This window comes from Bufo gargarizans, chromosome 5 (assembly GCF_014858855.1).
Source record: "Bufo gargarizans isolate SCDJY-AF-19 chromosome 5, ASM1485885v1, whole genome shotgun sequence".
NCBI lineage: Eukaryota > Metazoa > Chordata > Amphibia > Anura > Bufonidae > Bufo > Bufo gargarizans.
The window spans coordinates 324619215-324641842 of NC_058084.1; the positions used below are offsets into that span (position 1 = coordinate 324619215).

Genomic DNA, 22628 nt, shown 5'->3' on the forward strand with positions numbered 1-22628 from the left:
CTGTGTAAGACGTGTGTGGAGATACTAAAGGACGTTCCTGTGCAGCCAAGCTGTGTGAACTTCAGTCTAGAGACGGATGGAGTATAAAGAGACCGTGGATTTAGTGAAGCCAAGTTAAAAAGGACTGTGTGCAGCAGCTAACCTGTGGAGCTGACATTGGGCTGAGTGGATTGCCCCAAACAGTAAAGAGACTCACAGTGCTGTCGAGGTACCGGACAGTCACTGTAAAATTCTGGATTATATCCATCTGGTTTTCCGGCCTGCTGAGGAGGACTTCTTTGTTGCGGATCCTGCGCTGGTTATAAAGGAAAAGGACGACATCGGGCCCCACCGTGCACTTCCACAAACTGTAAGAGGTCCACTTGGACCACTGGGATAAGGGGGGTGCGCACCCGCTTGAAAGTTAGGGTCAGTTAGGGATAGTTCCTGGGACTGCTATTCCTTAGTGTCCGCACCGCGAACACGGACACAGCAAAGGTGGAAATTGTTGTAGTATTTGACTTGAATTGTTCATACTGTTTTATTGTTAACCTGCTTTTATTAATTGATAGTAAATGCAATTTTCTTAATCTTGACTTCTGCGTACGCACTCTTTTCTGGTTGCGGAGTCATACCACCTGCCTTGCTCTCGGTTCACATGCCTCTCCTAGACACGAGCACAACAAAGACACCGGGGTGACGACTTGTATATACATAATTTGCTGAATGCTTTCACATCCAGCTCCTCAAACCTCCCCGTGATCTGACGTCAGTAAAAGCTGCAGGATAACCACTCTACATAAAATGTCCTCCTGGCCGCTACGTGGATCTGACTTATGCCTACAAGTGGCTTAGTTCATTGGTGTCACCACAGGCGCTCAACTCTGAGAACATTTCAGCTGACACTTGTGGTTGTCCGGCTGATACAATAAAAACTGATGGATTTTATTTGCTTGGTTACCATAATATACAGAGGCTTTACCCAACATTCCTGCTACTGGCACAACTGCGACGCTAAGATATTAGGAATTCAGATAATCTCATTCAAAACAAGAAAATCATTCAGGTTTTGGCTAAGTCGAAAAATACTTTGAGGGATTTATAAAGAAATCTCGCACTGAACTAAAACACCTTGTAGCTTTGTTTTGACTGATTATGGGCCGTACACACAATCATATTAAGTCTCTGTGCATGGGATTATAGGGATTATGGCAAGAGGCAGTTAAAGGAGATGTCTGTTTTTTCCAATATTGATGTCTGTCTTACTTGCTAGGGTCACCTTCTGATAGTGTCTCCCTGTTTGGTCTTCTTAAAGGGGTTGTCCAGGTTTTTATTTTTTTTATTCCCCCCTTCCCCATTACCACCAGTACCCATGAGAAGATCTATACTTACATGTTCGCCGACACTTTGTTCAGGTTCTATACCTCCTGGGATGTCTACTTTGCAGATCTGGTCCCTGTTTAACAACTTCTGCATGGACAGAGTTATGTGCACCGCAGCAGCCAATGACTGGCCTCAGCAGTAAAGTCCCCAAGGAGTATGTGACCCAACAGTGGTGTGCTGTTTGGGGACACATCACCTCTAAGGCCAGTCATTGGCAGCAGTGGTGGAAGTGACCCTCTCCAGGTTGAATTTGACAGGCAGAGTCTTGAAGACAATTTTTTTTTTTTTTAAGTAGTGAAAAATATAAAAATTTAGAATTGACCTAAAGGGTATTTTCACACTTGCGGCAGAGGATTCCGGCAGGCAGTTCCGTTGCTGGAACTGCCTGCCGGATCCATCAAAACGTATGCAAACTGATGGCATTTGTCAGATGGATCAGAATCCTGATCCGTATGAGAAATGCATTAAAAATGCTCGATCCGTGTCTCCGGTGTCATCCAAAAAAACGGATCCGGCATTTATTTATTTTTTTAAACTTTTTGTGGTCTGAGCATGTGCAGACTGCAAAAACTGATCCGTTTTGCCAGAACACTAGGTGCCGGATCCGGCATTAATGCATTTCAATGGGAAAAAATGCAAGTGTTCCGGAATCTGTCCTTAAAAGGCAAAACAACTGAACTGAAGACATCCTGATGCATCCTGAACGGATTACTCTCTATTCAGAATGCATTAGGATAAAACTGATGCTTTTTTTTCCGGTATTGAGCCCCTAGGATGGAACTCAATGCCGGAAAAGAATAACGCTAGTGTGAAAGTGCCCTTATTCTACTGATCCGCAGAATAAGGACGTCATGTCATTTTTATCACACATTGAACGCTGTTATATCAGAACCCAAAAAAGCTTGTCGGAATTGCATTTTTTTTTTTCAGTTTCAACCCACAAATAATTGAATTCCTGTTTTCCAATAGAAAACATGGTAAATTAATTGGGGCCATTGAAAAAATACAACTTATCCCACAAACAAATACACCCTCATATGGCCATGTGAACAGAAAGTACAAAAAAAAAATGTATCTCTATTTGAAAGTGGGGAGGAAAAAAACGAAGATGCAAAAAAGGGAGAGGTACTTAAGGGGTTAATTGGTCACTCCTGAACCGAGCCTTACAGCGCATGTGAATAAAAATGTATTTCAATTTCCACCTCTCCCCTACAGTGCGCATGTGCAGTTATCCTCTCAGGCACAGACTCAGTAGGGCGCACTGCCTCGGATAGGTGGCTGGCCTGAATAATAAAATGCGATTAAAAAAAAAAGTCACACAATAAACGAGCAGTTATCAGTAGCATTTTGTATGCATACGCTACAAGCAGTAAACAGTCCTTTCCGCTTTCTGAGCAGGCTTCTCCATAGACACCTAGATGTAAGCTGCGAGGCCCCCGAGCAGGAAGTGGCGTTGTGTTTTGGCTGCACGTGTTACCACCTCACAGCATGGAGGAGCACGTCGAGTTAGTTATCGGCTGCTACGAGCAGATATTGTTTGGTTACCGAGTGACCCCGGGAGGAGAGGTTTGTAGTTTCTGTCCTCGGTACTTACCGTAATGTGCTTGGCTGTCATGGTTACAGGCTGCATGTGAGCTCCATATGTGGTTGTCAGTGTTACTGGAGCTTGTACCTAACAGCAGACCTTACATCCCCCTATGTGGCATCCCAAAGCCCATCTAACACTATAGGGTCACTCCTGTTCCCCCTTGGGCAGTATTCCTACCTCAGGGTGCCCCCACAACCTTGCTGTTGCCACAGAGCACGCACACTGAGAAAATCTGATGCGTGTCTTAGGACTCATTCAGACGACCGCTAATTGCAGATCCGCAAATCACGGATACAGGTCCGTGTGCGTTGCGCAATTGGCCGGCACTATGATAGAGAATGCCTATTCTTGTCCAAGAATAGGACTTGCTCTATCTTTTTTGCTGGGCCATGGAATGGAACATCGGATGCGGACAGCACATGCAAAATTGTGGAACGGATGCAAACTTATTCATACGGTCGTGTGAATGAGCCCATACAGCGACATACATCTTGCATGGTAAAAAACAGAACTGTGCTTTTGCTGTGATCCACTGTATACTGATGGATCCCTGCCTAGAAAATTATGGACGCGTCCGCACCTGTTCCACAATTTTGCGGATACATTAATTTCAATGTGGCCGCAAAAGATGCGGACAGCACACAGTGTTCTGCGGCCCCGGAAAAAAAGATAGAACATTTCCTATTCTTGTCAGCAAATGTGGACAAAAATAGGCAGTTTTTATGATGGTACTGACCATGCGCGGTCCGCAGATTGTGGAGCGCACATGTGCCAGCATCTGTGTTTTGCGCATCCACAAAACACTACGGTCGTCTGAATAAGCCCTAATGGTCAGGGTTGCCAACCGTCCAGAAATTTCTGGACAGTCTGTAAAAGAAGGTGACTTTTTTTTCCCCGTGTCCGTGATTTTTTTTTTTGAGGCGAATGACACTTGACCGGATTATTCTGGTGATAATCATCATCGATTTTCAGCTCCCAGTAAATGCTGGTAATGAGTTATCAGTATGATGAGTTATAGACGTGTATTACTTATAATCTAAATAATTCATTACGGTTTTCCAATTTGTCCGTAAAAAATGTTGGATGTCTGTGATTTTTGGTTAAGTTGTCCAGAAAAAAGAAAAATTCTGGTTGGCAACCCTGTTAAGGGTACGGGTACACGATGACTGCTGTCGCGGCCAGGATCGCAGAGTAAGGGTGATCCCATAGAAATGAGTGGGATTGCTGTGCGAGGCGCAAAAAATCCGACACTGCTGGATTTTCTAGCAACACTACAATGCCTTAAAGGAAACCTGTCACCATGATTTTGTGCATAGAGCTGGGGACATGGGCTGCTAGATGGCCGCTAGCACATCTGCAGTACCCAGGTCCCATAGCTCTCTGCGATTTTATTGTGTTAAAAAACAGTTTTGAGTGATATGCAAATTACCTGATATGTGTCCTGTAGCCGGAGATGAGTCAAGCGGAAAGGAGCCCAGCACCGCCCCGCGTCCTCCGAATCTCCTCCTTGCCGGATGACGTCACAGAGCTGGAGCGCCGAAATCTCGCGATGCGCGAGCTAGCATCATGTTCATTCCCTGTACTGGCATCAGCACAGGGAACGAACTACGCATGCGCTAGCTCATGCATCGCGAGATTTCGGCGCATCATGTTCATTCCCTGTACTGGCATCAGCACAGGGAACGAACTACGCATGCGCTAGCTCGCACATCGCGAGATTTCGGCGCTCCAGCTCTGTGACGTCATCCGGCAAGAAGGAGATTCGGAGGACGCGGGGCGGTGCTGGGCTCCTTTCCGCTTGACTCATCTCCGGCTACAGGACACATATCAGGTAATTTGCATATCACTCAAAACTGTTTTTTAACACAATAAAAGCACACAGAGCTATGGGGACTGGGTATTGTAGATGTGCTAGCGGCCATCTAGCAGCCCATGTCCCCAGCTCTATGCGCAAAATCATGGTGACAGGTTTCCTTTAAATCTCTTTTGGATCACCATTAGGCCTCATGCACATGACCGTTGTGTGCATCCGTGGCCGTTGTGCCGCTTTCAGGTTTTTTTTTCGCGGACCCATTGAAAGTGGAAAAATCGAAAAATGCACAGTTTTTCAGCCGAGACCGTGATCCGTGTATCCTGTCCGTCAAAAAAATATGACTTGTCCTATTTTTTGGACGGACAACGGTTCACGGACCCATTCAAGTCAATGGGTCTGTGAAAGAACACGGATGCACACAAGATTGCATCCGTGTCCGTAGGTTACTTTCATACAGACGGCTCCCCCTCACTAGTGGAGGAGACTGCTGCTATTACATGTAGCGATCTCCTCTCATCCTGCCAATAAACTCTTCCAGTTACTTCCTTCAAGAAGGCGCTGCAGGAACCTTCAGACTAAGGCCCTTTTCACACGGGCGAGATTTTCGCGCGGGTGCAATGCGTGAGGTGAACACATTGCACCCGCACTGAATCCGGACCTATTTATTTCTATGGGGCTGTGCACATGAGCGGTGATTTTCACACGTCACTTGTGCTTTGCGTGAAAATCGCCGCAAGCTCTATTTTGTGCATTTTTTACGCAACGCAGGCCTCATAGAAGTGAATGGGGCTGCTTGAAAATCGCAAGCAAGTTCGGATGCGGTGCGATTTTCACGCATGGTTGCTAAGATAAAAGTAATTACTGTATTATTGTCCCTTTATAACAAGCAGAATGCTTAGTAGAAGGTCAGTTGAGGGTTAAAAAAATAAATAAAAATTAACTTGCCTCCTCCAATTGATCGCGTAGCTGCCGGTCTCCTGTTCTTTCTTCAGGACCTGTCAAAGGACCTGTGGTGACATCAGGGTGCTCATCACATGATTGATCACCATGTGATGAGCTCAGTGACGTCACCATAGGTCCCTTGACAGGTCCTGAAGAAAGAACAGGAGACCGGCAGCTACGCGATCAATTGGAGGCGGCAAGTTAATTTTTATTAATTTTTTTAACCCTCAATTGACCTTATACTAAGCATTCTGTAATAAAGAATGCTATTATTTTCCCTTATAACCATGTTATAAGGGAAAATAATAACATTTACAGAATACTGAACCCAAACCTGAATTTCTGTGAAGCGGTTCGGGTCTGGGTACCAAACATCCCAATGCATTCTGAATGGATAAGGATCCGTTCAGAATGCATAAATTTGGCTGCGTTTGGTCTCTGTTGCGTTTTTTAGGCGGTCACTAAAACGCAGCTTGCAGCATTTTGGTGTCCGCCTGACGAAGGAGAGCCAAACGGATCCGTCCTGACTTACAATGTAAGTCAATGGGAATGGATCCGTTTTTCATTGACACAATATGGTGCAATTAAAAACAGATCCGTCCCCCATTGACTTTCAATGTAATTCAGGACGGATCCGTTTTGACTTAGACTTTTTTGAGGAATGAGTAATGCAAACAGATCTGTTATTAATGGATACAAGCGTTTGCATTATCGGTGCGGATCCGTCTGTGCAGATACAAGACGGATCCGCACCGAACGCCAGTGTGAAAGTAGCCTAACCCGAACTTCAGTGAAGAAGTCCGGTTTCGGGTCTGGTTACCACAGTCAGTTTTTTATCATGCGTGTGCAAAACGCATTGCATCCGGACCTAATCTGAACACGCTCGGCTGCAAGGGGCCTAAAACCAGCAGGTTTAGGAACAGTTTCCTCCCCACCGCTGTCACCCTACTGAACTCAGTCGCCCGCTAAAGCCTTTCATCCACACTCCCTTAACCCTCTACACTCATCCTCCCTCCATCCCTTCCTATGACCATGGTCATTCATTCTCAACATCCACGGTGTGTTCACATTGGTTACTGCTCTAGTTGGGTCATAGCATAAGTCTCTGCTATAGAACGTACTTACACTACAGTCTGCCCATAGCGCTACTCTTTCACTCTGTGGTCACAGCGCAGCCGTGTAACTTGGTCACAGCGCAGCCGTATAGTAATATAGTACAGTTTATCTGTGTATATGTGTGTGTGTGTGTATAATATATATACACACATACATTACCCCTTATGGTAATCATTTATACAGCGCCTACATATTACACAGAGGTTATCGTCCCTCTCCTTACTGGGACTAACAGTCCGATTCCTGTGCACATGTTGCCCTTTGTTGTATTAGAACCCAGTACTGCATGGCACCAGCGCTAACCAATTGATCATAATACATTTTCCTCCGTTCTCTCTATGTAGCAATGGACGGCCACAACAGATTTTACCAATCATGCCCACACAGCTTGTTTATCCGTGGTAGCTGTTAATAACAGATTTGTCGCCACCGGAAGCAAAGATGAAACCATTCAGATCTATGATATGAAGAAGAAGGTTGAACATGGTGCCTTACTACATCACAATGGTATGTTAACCACCTCATTACTGGAGTGTTTTACAGGGGTTGTGATAACTGTCTGACTGCTGGGAGCCCTGAGTGAACGGAGGGATGGTTACACATGCACACGTTCACTCCTTGGGGCTGAGGCTATCTCCAGCAGTCCCATAGAGATGAGTGCTTTTTGGCTCCTTGCCTGAAGGTTTTTTATTTATTTATTTTTCCACTTTTTTTTTTTTTGCTTCTTTCATTATTTATTTAGGGGAATTTCTACACAAACCATAAAAATGGTCTTGTCTGTATAGTGAAATTGACATTTTCTGCCTTCGGCACAGTGCTCCCGTTCTTAGACATGGCCACTGATAGAGGGGCATGTGGACATGCAGCAGATTACTGCAGACTGAACAGTAACAATGGTAGGGACATATACACACTGGGCATAGATAAATATGCACTTCATCTTTGGGGGCTATCCTGAGCAGTGTAGGCTGTGGGTATAATTAGCTGAAAGAATAAAATAGATCATTAAACAGGTTATCCGATTTCATAGGGAAATTGGACAACCCATGGCATCTGCCAGAAATCCTGTGCTGCTGCTCCAGTTCTCCCGGCTGGGCTCTATTTACTCGGCTTCAGCGGTGATGCCACGTCAACATGTGACCCCTGCAGCCAGTCACTGGCCTCAGTGGTGCACCCGACAAGGCCATTGATTGACTGCAGCAGACACCTGTTGTCACCTCTGCAGCCAGGTAACTAAAGCTTGGCCGGGAGAACCAGAGTAGTGGCACGGGATCTGTCGGGTAAGAACTTACCTGTTTGTAGGAGGATCCTCCTAAAACCAGACAACCACTTTAATGCCAATGTTACTAACAACATGGTATTTTACAGACTCTTTATAAATGCCATTTATGGGAATTCCACTTAAAAGGAATGGAACCTGGAAGTTCCCGGAGTTCTGCTCTTGTTCTTATTTATTTATGATCCATTGTGTGGAAGTGGAAGCTCACAGTCTTCTTCCTGCACTGTGTGTGCTCTGAATCCACACTTCCTGGTGACAGTGACGTTCAGAGCTGTGGCCACCGCAGTGATCCAGGAGCTGACCCAACTCTTGCACCAGAGGTGCCTAGCGTTAGGCACATGTGCTATTCGGGGAAACAGTTATTTTCCATGAAGCTATAGACACAGAATATCGGCGACGGGCTCATTGCAGATGTTCACTGTAATACCTTCTGGTCCTGCTGGAAGCGTTGTTTGCAGAGGTAAATGACAGTAATATATAGCACCTTCAGGTGCCGCCAAACATGACACTACCATGTTTTAAAGGGCATCTGTCAGCAGATTTGTACCTAGGACACTGGCTTGTTACATGTGCACTTGACAGCTGAAGGCATCTGTGTTGGTCCCATGTTCATATGTGTCCCCATTGCTGAGAAAAATGAAGTTTTAATATATGTAAATGAGCCTCTAGGAGCAATGAGGGCGTTGCTGTTACTCCTAGAGGCTCAGCAACCGCTGCACCCAATCCACTTTGATTGACAGGGCCAGGTGTTATGACATTTAGGCTTTATTCACACAGTCAGTGTTTGGTCAGTGATTTCCATCAGTGATTGTGAGCCAAAACCAGGAGTGGATCCTACACAGACATAAGGTAGTAGGGAAAGATCTGCACCTTTTCTGTGTTTTGGACCCGCATTTGGTTTTGGCTCAAAATCACTGATGGAAATCACTGACCAAACACTGACTGTGTGAATAAGGCCTTACACTGCCTAGTCCTGTCAAAGTGCAGAGAGAGCTGAGCCTTTAGGTGTAATGGCAACGCCCTCGTTGCTCCTAGAGGCTCATTTGCAAATATTAAAACCTAATTTTTCTCAGTAATGCGGACACATATGAACATGGGACCAACACAGATGCCTTCAGCTGTCAAGTGCACATGTAACAGGTGAGCCAGTGTCATAAGTACAAATCTGCTGACAGATGCCCTCTACATAGGCTAATAGACACCATCCTGGGTGTTCACAGTACACCACATTGCTGAAGTGTAATAGTATCTCTTTGGAGGTTCTTCACTTATATTAGGGAATGTATTTTCGCAGATTGGGTCCATTTTTTAATCTGTAATTACTCTGTTTTTGGTAGAGAATTAATCATATTTTAGTCATTTCATTGACTTTGGGTTAAAATGATTCCAATATGGATCCCTCGGAACATGCTGTGTACTGAAAAATACCCGCTGTGCGCATAAAAGGACTCTGCGTTTTTCCACTGCAGGATTTGCGGCAGCCCACTATGAAAACTCGCAATGTTTCTGCAGCAGAATTCGCCGCATGCTCTCAACCCCTCGTGGATTCTTTTCCTCCACCTGTGGATGCGGATATTAACCCCTGTCCACACATCGTGTACTGCGAATTGCACATTGGAACGTGGCCTAGAGAAAAATAACGGCAGGGAGGTAAACTCCTGTGGAAGTCTATTGTGCAGCTTCCTATCCAGGAGTCTTTTACTATGGATTACAAAATGTGGCTGTATAGATGGATTTTCAGTCTTCATCCAGTCATTCCCTCCCATGTCCTGGACTGTTGAATCTTTAATAAACCAGCCACTTATGGGAAGCCCCGTGGGGTGTATGCCGCTCATTAGTGTCCTGTACTCCTGACGTTAGTCGGTTAATTGCGAACATGTCGGTAAAGTCTGTGCAGCTTCTGTGGAAGAAAAAACTCTTAGGATGTGGTTTTTATATGGCCGTAAAGTAGCTATTAGGATCAGGGAGTAAACAAGGCATCTAATGGATCATAATGGCTTAGTTTATATCTTTTTATTACATTTTCATGCGCAGGGGTCAGTAATTTTGATGGTTCTCTGGTTTTCTAGTGAGGCCACACCAACTAGAATTACATTTTTATTAATCAGCAATTATTGTTCATAGAGCAAATGTTTCTGAAGGGGACTGTGCAGCGCTGTGTACATGAGGTCTTACCTGGCCACAGCTGGAAGACTGCATGGAGAACACGGCTCTCATCCACATTTTAGGATAATCCAGCCCAAAATGAGCTTTACAGGTTTGATAAAACATGTATTTCAGTAATATATTTGACTAATTACAATAGTCAAATCATCGGGAGCACTAAGAAATTTTCATCCTAAGATCTGAAAATCTCTGTACCGTCCCTCATGATATCAGGGCTATACACATTAGATGAACGTCAAGCTGGACCCCCTCTTACCATCCAGTGTGTATAGATGTGTCCTGAATCTCACCTGATGGCAGATGTTGGGGAGAAAGAGAAGGATTGGGTAGAGGGGTCCGTCCGCACGTTCCTCCCTTCTCCTCACTGAGAACAATCCTTAATTTGTTCTAACTGGAACAAACCTTTATCCACTATTCCTGCGGTCAGACCACCACTCATTTAAAAAAAATGAGGGTCCCGTGCCATTGCTGTTCCATTGAAGCTCCATGGCACTGATGGAAATAGCTGAGTGCTGGAATCTGTTGTCTCTGGCAAACCAATAGAGATGAATGGAGCTGTGCGTGCTCGACCTGCCACTCCACTGATACTGGGGCATAGGAGACCCATTCTTGTGTTATAGGGTATGACTAGGGATGAGCAAATCGACTTTGGATGAAACATCCGAAGTCGGTTTGCATAAAACTTAGTTTGAATACTGTACTTAGCGAGCGCTCCGTACAGTATTAGAATGTATTGGCACAGATGAGCCGAAGTTATTACTTCGGGTAATAACTTAAAAAAATTTCTACTGTAAAAAAACATTTCCCAAACTCGGGTTTGGTTCTAAGGTACCACTTGGAAGTCATTGGAGTCAATTCGCTTATCCCTAGGTATGACTTATTTTAAATGGAATACCCCTTTAAAGTTTCGTCCACACGGATTCTATACGGAATTATGGGTGGAACATTTGCATTTTCCGGCATTGAGTTCCGTCACAGGGGCTCAATATCGGAAATAAACTGATCAGTTTTATGCTAATGCATTCTGAATGGAGAGCAATCCGTTCAGGATGCATCAGTTCAGTCCCTCTTACATTTTTTTGCCAGAGAAAATACCACCGTTTTCTCTCTGGCCCAAATCCTGAACAAATGTCGGATATGGCACTAATTTCCATTGAAACGCATTAATGCCGGATCCAGCCCCAAGGGTACCGGCAAAACTAATGCATGCGCAGACCTTTTAAAAATGAGCAAAAAATAAATACCGGATCCTTTTTTCCAGATTGACAACCGGAAAGACAGATCAGGTATTGCAATGCATTTGTGAGACTGCTCTGCGTCCGGATCCGTCTCATAAATGCATCAGTTTGCGTCCGGATTTCCGGCGAGGGAACTGCCTGTCGGAATCCTCTGCCGCAAGTGTGAAAATACCCTAACAATAACAGCAAAGTTTATTCTACTGACCTCAGGCTGTGTAAAAAAGATGGGTGTGGAAATGTGGTGCAGAATTTAAATCCACAGAGTGCCAATTTATGCCAAATCTGCATGTAACACATTCTTTTTACATCCTCTATGGACTAATAAATCTAGTGTTTATTAAAGGGGTTGGCCACTTTCTGGCTACTTGTGACCAATGTGTATGTAAGATGACTATACAGCGATTGCTAACATAGTTTTGTTGATGCTATATTTCATAAGATTTGCCCAACAAGGGGGCATGGCTCGTTTGTGTGCTGTCCACACAAAGGTCCTGTCTGTGGCCACCGATGGAGGGTCATGTGACCAGGCAGATCACCTCTGTGATGTCTCCTCCATTCTAACACACTGCACCTGCAGTAAACTCCCAACAGTACAAGTGTGGATGGCAGGTGCAGTGTGTTTGAATGGAGGAGACATCACATGGAGGTGATCTGATGGTCACATGACCCTCCTTCAGCAGCCATCTTATAGACAAGACCTCTGTGTGTGGACAGCACAATAGACTTGGCAAACAAGGGGGAATACCTTATAAAATATAGAAAATGGTGCAGAATTTCAGCAAAGGCTATATTAATAAGTGCCATATAGTCATCTTATAAACACATTGGTCAAAAGTGGCCGGCCCCTTTAATTACAGTTTGACCAGATCTTGGCAACATGTGATCTTTGGGTTTCATGTGTTTCTTTTATGCCTGGTCTGAAAATTTGGAAGAGCACATTACTTTATAATTTTTTTTATAATTTTTTTTAACACTAGGTAGCATCACATGCCTGGAGTTCTTTGGCAGAACACACCTATTAAGTGGGGCTGAGGATGGATTGATGTGTGTGTGGAATACCAAAAAGTGGGAATGCCAGCAGACATTCAGAGCTCACAAGTGAGTTACAATTGGTGCTTGATTTAAAATTTTTTTTTTTTTTTGCTCTTTTGCATACATGAGAATACAATCCTTAGAGCCTTATAATAATTTGGAAAGGTACCTGGCCGCAGTTGGATGTATTAGGTCAAAGTGCCCATGCCAGACATTTTGTAAGGCCCTTTTACCATCACCCCATGTTTACCGAGTGTGAAAAACAAGTCATTTAGAAAAACTGAAATGTCTTTCAAATGGAAAGGGGTTTCTCATCTTACAATATGGCTGGGATATGCCACCAATGTCAAACAGATACGAGTCCACCTCTGGGACCCACATCTATCTCCAGACCCTCCGAAGTGAGTGGAGAACAGCCACGCATGCGCACTTGCTGTCCTTTAATTTCTATCGGACTGACAAAAAATGGCCAAGCACTGGCTCGGCTTTCCCTGGCAGTCGCAAGTAAATGAAGCAGTGGCTGCACATGGGCTGTGTGCTCTCTTAAAATTTTTAGGGAATTTCCGAAAATAGTTGTGCCTGCTCGCTCAGATATTTTCGGAACTCCCATACAAATGGGCAGTGTGCTGTCCTTCACTTTCGTAGGCAAATTCTGGAGATGGGTGCTAGTCCCACCTCTGACACCAACACCTATCTTTTGATGGCATATCCTAGTGATATGCCATCAAGGTCTGACGTGTCCAACCCCTTTAAGGCATTGTGAGCTACAGGTCCAGATCTAGTGGTTGCCTAGCAAGGCTCCTAAGAATATAGTGGGTCATTTACTATCAGAAATACGCCTATAATAGGCGTATTTCTGCCGCAGATTGAGTCGCACACAATCTGTGCCTGCGCCATAAGTTACAGATTGTGTCTGGTGGGGAAGGGGTCGGACCAGTAGGCCCATCTCATTCATCATGTTGTACTCCTGTTTAAGACCTCATGCACACGACTGTTTTTCGGGTCCGCACCTGAGCCGCGGTTTTTGCGACTCGGGTGCGGACCCATTCACTTCCATGGGGCAGCAAAAGATGCGGACAGCACTCCGTGTGCTGTCCGCATTCGTTGCTCCATTCCGAGGCCCCGCAAAAAAAAAAATATAGAGTGTGCTATTCTTGTTTATTTTGCGGACAAGAATAGGCCAATGGGCCGTCCGTTCCGTTCCGCAAATTGCGGAAGGCACACGGGTGGCTTCCGTTTTTTGCGGATCCGCGGTTTGCAGACCGCAAAGAACAGCACGATTGTGTGCATGTAGCCTTAGGCATACAAAATGATCTAAATGTAAGCCAGAAAGGAAGCTGTCTTACATTTAGAACTGGCGCTGCATGCGCTGAAGTTATGGAGAGGCCAGCGTCTCTTCATAACTTTGGCGGAACCGGCACATGGGTTTATTAAGACCGGCGCCTAAAACTCCATAATATTTAGAGTAGCTTTGTAACCTAAAAATTAAAGGGGTATTCCAACCCTCACAGATCACATTGGTCAGAACCCCATGATCTAACAGGTACAGGGAAGGTTGTTTTACTTTTCTCACAATTTAATTTACTGAAGCTGTGAATTGCTTCAGTTGTATAAGACGCACTTTATTTCTTTTTCAGGGGTCATGTTTTGTCTCTTTCAATTCATCCATCTGGAAAGCTAGCATTATCGGTCGGCACAGATAAAACCTTAAGGTGAGTATGTCCTATTCAAAGAAAGCATAAGCTGTATGAAGGCTATCCAGAAATTGTAATCCACTGTGAATGTTCATTAGCTTTATCTTATATCTTGAATGTATGTTAATTGTATTGGCACAGGCTGTGTAACCTTTTCAGTCCCTGCCATCCACGCCAATAATCCTGGAGTAGGTAGCAGAGACTTGGCACAGACTGTGTGCCAGATCACAGCGCACTGACTGGCCTGGCTACTGCTGTAACGGCCAGAACTAGAGTTAACTCCGATCCCGGCCTTTTAACTCAACTCATGCGGTCAATAGTGACTGCAGCATTTTGGCCGTTAGACAGAGGTATGAGGCTCCCTGTTACCATCTGCCCCTCACGAATGCAATCGCTGGGTACTGATGCATTGTCATGGCAGCCAGGGGTCTACAAGACCTGCCGTAACTGTATGTTCTACTACAGACACAGCCTAATAGACAGCCTGTCCAGTAACAGGCTATAGTGGTAATGCTCTCTGACCCCCATCTTTAGTTATAATACCCCTTTTAACGTGGCTGAAAGCTTCAATGATGTGTGAGTTAGTGCCTGATGTATGAGGTGATATTGTACTACATCTGCATGTTTTTCCCTAGTCACCCACTCTATACAATCTTCCTAGAATGGCTTTTAACACAGTTGCATTTTTACAGGGATTTTCCCATGCCACCACTTTATGATCAGCAGCATTCCTGAGAATGTAAGGGATGCATTTTTGGCTGCGTCCAGTTTCAGGTTTTCCGTGCGCAGCAATGCAATGGTCACCCAACTGTGCAGGCGACTGCAGCGTACCCCGTTTACTTGTGGGGCTGTTCTGCAGTTCCCCACACAGTAGATGGCTATGAAGTGGATGCAACTTTAGACTAAGGCTTGGTGATTTTGCATGTCCAACTGAGAGCTGCCATTTGCGCCGGATCTCCAAAACGGAGATGTGAACGCAGCCTTACTTGGCACTGTAGTTCCACATTACCACAGATCCGTCTTGGTCTGTAATCAGTGGGGCCTTAACACCCATTTACTCCAGTCGTCATGAACACGCTGAAGAACTGCAGGTGATACTACTTGTGCAATATGGCTTGCCTTAGATGGTGAATCCTAGAGCTATGAAGAAGTATCATCTGTGGTTCTTCTTGTTTAACAATGTGCATCCATTAGAACGGTTGGACACACAGAACATGTCACTTAAAGCACTTTGGGAAAATTTCACTTTGCTTAACCCTAAGGATACCGGAGGTTTTTTCGTTTTTGCGTTTTCATTTTTCTTCCCTATCTTTGGCCATACATTTTTTTTTATTTCTGTTCACATCTGAGGGCTTTTTTTGCTGGACTTTTTAATGCCACCGTTAATTATGGCATAAAATGTAGTGGGAAGCAGTAAAAAAAAAAAAAAAAAAACTCTCTAAATGGGGTGGTGGAGCAAAAACGCAATTCCTCCACCGTTTTATGCGTTTTGTTTTTCCCATTCCCTTTATTCTCTTGGTCAGTACGATTACAACAATACCCCATATGTGTAGGTTTTCTATGTCTAAATAGTGTAAAAATACATTAAAACTTTGATATAAAGAAAAATATATTTTTACATCACCATATTCTGACCTTTTAAAACTTTTTTATACTTATGTCTTCTGAGCTGTTTATGGACTAATTTTTGCGCGACAATCCGTAGTTTTTATTGATAACAATTTGGAGTGTGCATGACTTTTTGATCACATTTTATTATATTTGTTTGGGTAAGAGAAGCAATGAAAAATGGCAAATAGGCTATTTTGACCCTTTTTTTCCGTTATGCCATTCGCTGCTGTGATACCCATGATGTTTAAATTATTGTTATTTAGGTATTTTTTTTAACTATACGGTAAAGGGGGGTGATTTAAACTTTATATGCATTTTTTAAAATATTTTGAAACCTTTTTTTTACATTTTTAGTGATTTTGAAGCTCGTATATGAGCCAATAAACTGTTTTTTTTTTTTCATTTTTTCTACTATCAGGGATTTTTAAAATGGGTTTTGGACTGAAAATTGCTTATTTCTTATCTTGGCCTGCCACCTGGTGGACAAAATAATAATTGCAGCATGAACACTATTAGCCTCGTCAGCGAGGCTGATAGTATTCAGCTCAACTACCGATGCTCCCATTGGCCGCAGGGGGTGTCGGTAGGAAGGCTGGAAACGCAAGCTTCCAGTTTTTTGCCCATTTAGATGCCATGATCTCACTTGATCATGGCATCTAAGCCTTTAATTACCGCGATCGGACATAATTGACGGTCACTGTAATTATCCGCAGGTCTCTGCTGTTTGAAACAGCAGAGACCTGCTGGCTATGACGCCCGCTGCATGTGCGAGCGGGGCGCCATGTACATTGCTGGAGCGATAGGCAAACATGTACGGCAATAGTAGCGAATGGTTAAAGAGGACCTTTCACCACTCCTGACATACTTGTTTTTAAAGGGAGTCTGTCACCAGATTTTGACCTTAGAACCGCTTACATAGTGCTCTAGCATAGCAGTCTATGATTCTAATGGTACCTTTGATGTTTTCTTGTGAAGTTCCCCCAAGGCAAAAACGGACTTTTATTCATATGTAAATTAGGGCTTGCAAGTGCCCAGGGGTGGCGTTCACCTCTTTTGGTGCCCAGGCTGTTCTACCTCTTTTTGTCATATATCCGCCACAGGCGCTTCCTTTGCCCGCCTCGCTCTTCCTTTGCGTCCTCCTTCACTGCAGCGAGATCCCGCGCCCTGCGCTATCCATAGTTTTGCTGGGGCATGTGCACTGCGATGCCCATTGTGGGCACGGCAATCGCAGTAGCTACTGCGCATGCGCCGGCCAGCGGCGAGGGGGCGGACCAGAGACACCCACAAGGGGCATCGCAGTGCGCATGCCCCGGCCAAGCAATGGAGAGCGCAGGTGCGGGATCTCGCTGCAGAGAACTTTAGAAGGAGGCCGCAAAGGAAGAGCGGGGCGGGCAGAGGAAGTGGCTGGGACGGGGATATGACGAAAAGAGGCAGAACAGCCTGGGCACCAACGAGGTGAACGCCGCCCCTGGGCACTTGCGAGCCCTAATTAAAAGTCAGTTTTTGCCTTGGGGGGAACTTCACAAGAAAACATCAAAGGTACCATTAGAATCCTAGACCTGCTATGCTAGAGCGCTATGTAAGCAGTCTATAAGGTCAAAATATGGTGACAGACTCCCTTTAATAGCTTCATGCATTCCCCATGTAATAACATTTCGGAAGCATCTATTCTTACGGCTCTGTTTATTTCTACTCGAAGGTATGAATTAATAGCGTTTTAGCCTTCAGTAAGGGTACAGATGGGTGGTAACCAGTTGGGGGGGTGTACCTGCACAGACCTGACTCTATTCAATCAGTGCTGCCATTTCAGACTGTGCAGGTACCCACCCCCTCAACTGTTTACCACCCCTCTGTACCCTTACTAATGGCAATTCATTCATAACTTCTGGTGCAAATAATAAAGAAATGGCACAACACAGAGCCATAAGAATAGATGTTCCAGAATTGTTATTGCATGAAGCTTTTAAAATAGGCATGTCGGGAGTGGTGACAGATCCTCTTTAAAGGGATTCTCCAGTAGTGATTTAAATGGCCATCAGCAACCTGTCCTAGAATGTGAGCAGAATTGGTTGCCACCACTTAGAGCTGTCTAGAGGGTGAAGGAGCAGGGCCTCATTACACTGCTCTACAATAGGTGGTAAAGATGTGATCCTGCCTATGATATGCTATTATGGCTGAGTAGCCTCACAGGAACGCTCACCAATGTGTAGGACAGTATATTCAAGTGGCCCAGCAGTTCGGCAAGTGGAGCAACCAGTCCTACTCCTACTCTAGGGCAGGTTGCCATTTTTAATCATTCCTAGAGAACCCCTTTAATTGGAAAATACACTGTGAGGCAGAAGTCTGGTTACACCCTTTTAACTGGTATAATTAGTAGAAAATTGACTTGGTGCTGAAGGAAACATTTTTGGCCCTCTTTTTTTAAATCAGGTTTTTCCAATGGGAAGGGGGTCATGTAATATATCTTCTTGGCTAGAATTTACTCAGAAACCAAGTTAGTTTCGACTTATCTTTACCTCTTTAGAAGAGGACCTTTCACCAAAAATGTATAGAAACGGTTACATTACCTAACAGTGTAGCCCCCAGTGATGTATTTCCGATTATTATTTTTTCAGAGGAGCCCCCCTTTCGTCCGCTGTGGTCTCTGGTAGTTCTGGTGCCTCATATGCTAATGAGGAGATTCGGTTAGAGTAGGCGGTGACTAGAATTTGTACAGGGCGGTTTCCTTCTCCCTGGTTAAGAGCGCATCCAATCAGTGCGCCTTGCTCTTAGCTAGGGAGAAGGAGCTCAAGTTCTCGCGAGATTAGTGTGCTTTTACACATCCCGAGGCGTGCGCTATCTTGGAGTCCCCGGCGGAGAGGATCACCGGCGGCAGCAACCTGTTAGTAAGTATGAAAACTTACTGACAGGATACTGCCTATGCCGCCGCTGCAAATTCTAGTCGCCGTGTACTCGAACCGAATCGCCTCATTAGCATATGAGGCGCCAGAACTACCGGAGACCACAGTGGACGAAAGGGGGGCTCCTCTGAAAAAATAATAATCGGAAATACTCACTGGGGGCTGCACTGTTAGGTAATGTAACTGTTTCTATACATGGTTTTTTGGTGAAAGGTCCTCTTTAAGTAATGGCGACTATGTTAAGCACAGTGTAAGTTAATATGTTGATATTATTTCTTTACTGTCTGATTGATAAGTCATGTTAGAAGAGGGAAAGTGGAGAGGGGCATGTGATCCACAGATCATACAGCTGAAGCTTAACTTGTTTTCTTTTATATGGACCTGGAACCTTGTTGAGGGCCGTTCAGCCTTTATTAAAAACATAAAGCAAAGTAAGTCCTCTAAATCTTACTCGTTCATATGCAAAACAATTTATTAAAGGGGTATACCAGCTAAAGCATCTATTGGCAATGGTCTGGTGCCCCCAGCAATCATACATTAATCACATATCCTATAAATAGGTGTTAAAGGGTTTGTCCAGTCTTAGGAGCCGAACCCCAATGGTATGAACCTGTATCCAACTGAAAAGATTTGCTTATCTGTCTGCTGTCCCACTATTGCTGATGCCTGATGCCCCATTCCCGCTGGGCTGGAAGCGGCTTAGTCTTATGACCGCTGTAGCCAATAACTGCCCTCAGTAGCCACATGTGCTAGAATCGCACGTCATTGCTAGTGACGTGCCTTTCTTGCGCATGTGACTGCCAACAGCGATCACGTGACTAAGTCGCTTCTAGTCTCGTGGGAATGGACAGTGGCGCAGGACACAGGTTCTAACCATTGGGGTTGTCGGCTCTAGGCTGCATTTGAGTTAGGGATACCCCTTTATCTTTGCTTTTCTAATATTGTGACTCAAATGTAATTATCATTCTTACGGTGAAAGAGAAATATATATATTTACATATTATACCAGTAAGCAAGTGTGCTATTGTAGAGACACGTATTGACTGATTTTTTGCCTGCAGTGGTTACTTCTCATATTTAAAGAGGATCTTTCACCACTCCTGACATTTAATAGCTACATATATTCCCCATATAATAACAATTGCATAACATAACGAGCCATAAAAATAAATGTTCCAAATTGTTACTACATGGGGAATGCCTAAAGCTATTAAAACAGGCATGTCAGGGGAGGTGAAAGGTCCTCTTTAGGCGCTGTGCAAGCAGATAGTAAGTGTGTAATAGCTATAACATAAAGGACTTTAACAATGTTCTGAGTCAGGTCACACGCAATGATCCTGTTGGGGTGGGTTCAGACATGGTGTGCTGCAAAAATCAATATAAGCATACTTACCTGTTGATCTCTCTTAGCCCAATCGCTGGTCCTACTCCCTGTCTTTGTTTTCAGGGCTGCAGAGATTACATCACATGACAGTCCTTGACTTCTGCAGCCAATCGCTGTCCCGAGGTAAACTCGAGTCCAGTTTGCTGCAGTAGTCAAAATGTTAACATGTGTAAGCTCTGCAGCCCTGTAGACAATGCTGGAGGGCAACATTGGATCGTTGAGCAGTTCTATTTGAGATGCATATTTAGTTCTTTTAAACTGCACCTGGCATGCGCCCCACTTTTCCTACTTGGACACCTTTAAGTGTGAGCACAGATTATGCTTAGCTGTCATACAGTAAGTGTAAGGCTGTATTAACATCACATTTTTGTCCCACTTTTATGCTCTTAAAACCTTTAATTGTGCCGCTATCATTTCAATAAAAAATAAATAAAAAACTATGATCAGAAAATAAAAATAGAAGATCAGTAGGCATCATTTGGCATCCTCTTCTGGATTTGGTTTAAAAAAAATTGCATGGAAAAACTTCCTCATATTTCCAAAAATCTGTTAGTGAAACCACCTAATAGTGGATTAATCATCGGTATTATGTTGCATTTTTCAACACTTTTGTGTATTTTACGTTTGCGTTTTTTGGTTAACCAAAAATCATGCCGAAAATGCACACAGGCGTTTTTGCCTTAGGGTACTTTCAATTGCGTTTTTCTTTCCGGCGCTGAGTTCCATAAGGGCTCAAATCCGGAAAAGAACTGATCAGTTTTACCCCATGCATTCTGAATAGAGAGCAATCCTTCAGGATGTCTTCAGTACTGTCTTTTACTGATCAGGCTTTTCAGAAAACCGTACATGTTGTATTTTACCTCCGGCCAAAAATCCAGAACACTTTGACTGAACGCCGGATCCGGCCTTTTTCCTATTGACTTACTTAATGCCGGATCCGCCCGTGTGTTCCATCAAACCGGATCCGGCTTTTGCTTGTTAAACCGAAAAAAGTTTGTGATCAAAATCCTGATCAGGTTTCAAATGTTTTCACACGTTTTTCCGGATCCGGCGGGCAGTTCCGGCGACGGAATTGCACGCCGGATTCAAACAAGCTAGTGTGAAAGTAGCCTTAGTGTGTTTTACATTTGTTTTATTTATTTAGATTTTTAACTCAACCCCCCCCCCCTTTTTTTTTTTTTTTTTTTTTTTTTTTCCCCCACCACCATCCACAAAATGCCACTGAAAAAAATCCATAAAACACTTGAAGGATGGGAAAAAACCCAGTTTGTAGGCGTTTTTTCAATGCACTAAACGTGCTAGGCATAATTTGTGAATGGGCTCTAATGCGACAGATGGAAAGAACCAGTCTTGCGATTCATTAGTTTTTGGACTAACCCCATTTATGTCCTGGATCCACTTCCTGTAATGTCTTGCCTCTCCCGACCTTTCCACTTATCTTAAGTTTTACTTCTAAACCATCTTGATGTCATTGCTTTACTTCTGCTCCCACGAGTTTTCCCCTCACCCCAGGACAGCACCCATGCGACTAGGACCCTCCCATCCAGGACAGGAAACCTAAAGAGTAAAATGGTTCACACCCCACACCTCAGTTCAGGTTTCCTGTCCTCTGCATAGGAGGTACCTGTGGAGTTTCCCTCTTTTTTTATTTTTATTTTTTTTATTTTGCGGTTCCCACCTCGGGGACTGCGGAAGGTCCAGGTCTACAACACTGTAACAGGACCTATCCCTGGCGCCATAAGTCCTGGGGGAGTCATCGCCTAAGTCTGTCCTGCTTCCTGCCTCCTCCCAAGCCTCATTGGGGAGCCGCTGTGACTGTGTTCAGGCGACTCCCGGTCCATAGTAGTGCGGTGGCCGGCGTCCCACTTCCACAATGGCGGAGAGTGCTCCCGATGCGCTCCGCGCATGCCGCTGGTGCGGCTTCTTCCGGCCCGCTCGCTGACCGGAAGGGGGAGGGCTCACCTGCCTCATGGATTAGCCGTTTTTGGACCTGGTGTTAAAAGGAGCCGAGCACGAACAAGTTGGCAGCAGGAGGGACAGCCAGCCTGTGCGTACCAGTGCTGTGCAGGATCTGGAGCCTGGTGATGGGACACGCCGATCCTGGTACCCTCGAGGCCCACAAGCCGGTATGGACCTGAGGAGTGGGGAAGCTTGACGCTATGAATTGATCTTCTAGTAATAATAAATGTGGGTGTGGTTTTTTGTTTTTTTTGTTTTTTTGTAGGTAGCAAAAATGCCTAAGAAATCTTCCCGCAAAACTAAAACATAAAGAATGTGGACGATGTAGAGTAGCGTGTCAGCTTCATATGCTAAACCTCTATGTCAGCTAGTATAGATAAGTTAGTCATGGAAGAATCCCATAGCTTATCTAAAACTATTAAGGCCTTGATACGTTCTGAAGTTAAGTATTCCTTTAAACCTTCAGTCGGGGCCGTCCAAATCACCAGAACGGCGTACTATAACATGGACTCTGATTATGATCTTTCTAGGGAAACAAAGACAT

At 44.4% G+C, this 22628-nt stretch overlaps 1 protein-coding gene across 1 annotated transcript; it reads left to right on the plus strand.

Annotated features, from left to right (window-relative positions):
• Window positions 1-2803: 2803 nt before the first annotated feature.
• Window positions 2804-22366, plus strand: LOC122939436 (p21-activated protein kinase-interacting protein 1-like). Its single transcript, XM_044295504.1, has 6 exons — window positions 2804-2928; window positions 7166-7328; window positions 12482-12602; window positions 14174-14248; window positions 19120-19172; window positions 22350-22366. The coding sequence occupies exons 1-6, from the start codon at window positions 2851-2853 to the stop codon at window positions 22364-22366; spliced, it is 507 nt and encodes a 168-aa protein (XP_044151439.1). The 5' UTR covers window positions 2804-2850.
• Window positions 22367-22628: the final 262 nt, after the last annotated feature.

What these genes read in the sequence shown, in the direction of transcription:
- LOC122939436 (XM_044295504.1), top strand. Translation starts at nt 2,851, where the DNA reads ATGGAGGAGCACGTCGAGTTAGTTATCGGCTGCTACGAGCAGATATTG. An exon ending in GAGTGACCCCGGGAGGAGAG is followed by an intron (nt 2,929 to 7,165) that starts GTTTGTAGTTTC and finishes CTCTCTATGTAG; the next exon opens with CAATGGACGGCCACAACAGA. An exon ending in TGCCTTACTACATCACAATG is followed by an intron (nt 7,329 to 12,481) that starts GTATGTTAACCA and finishes TTTTAACACTAG; the next exon opens with GTAGCATCACATGCCTGGAG.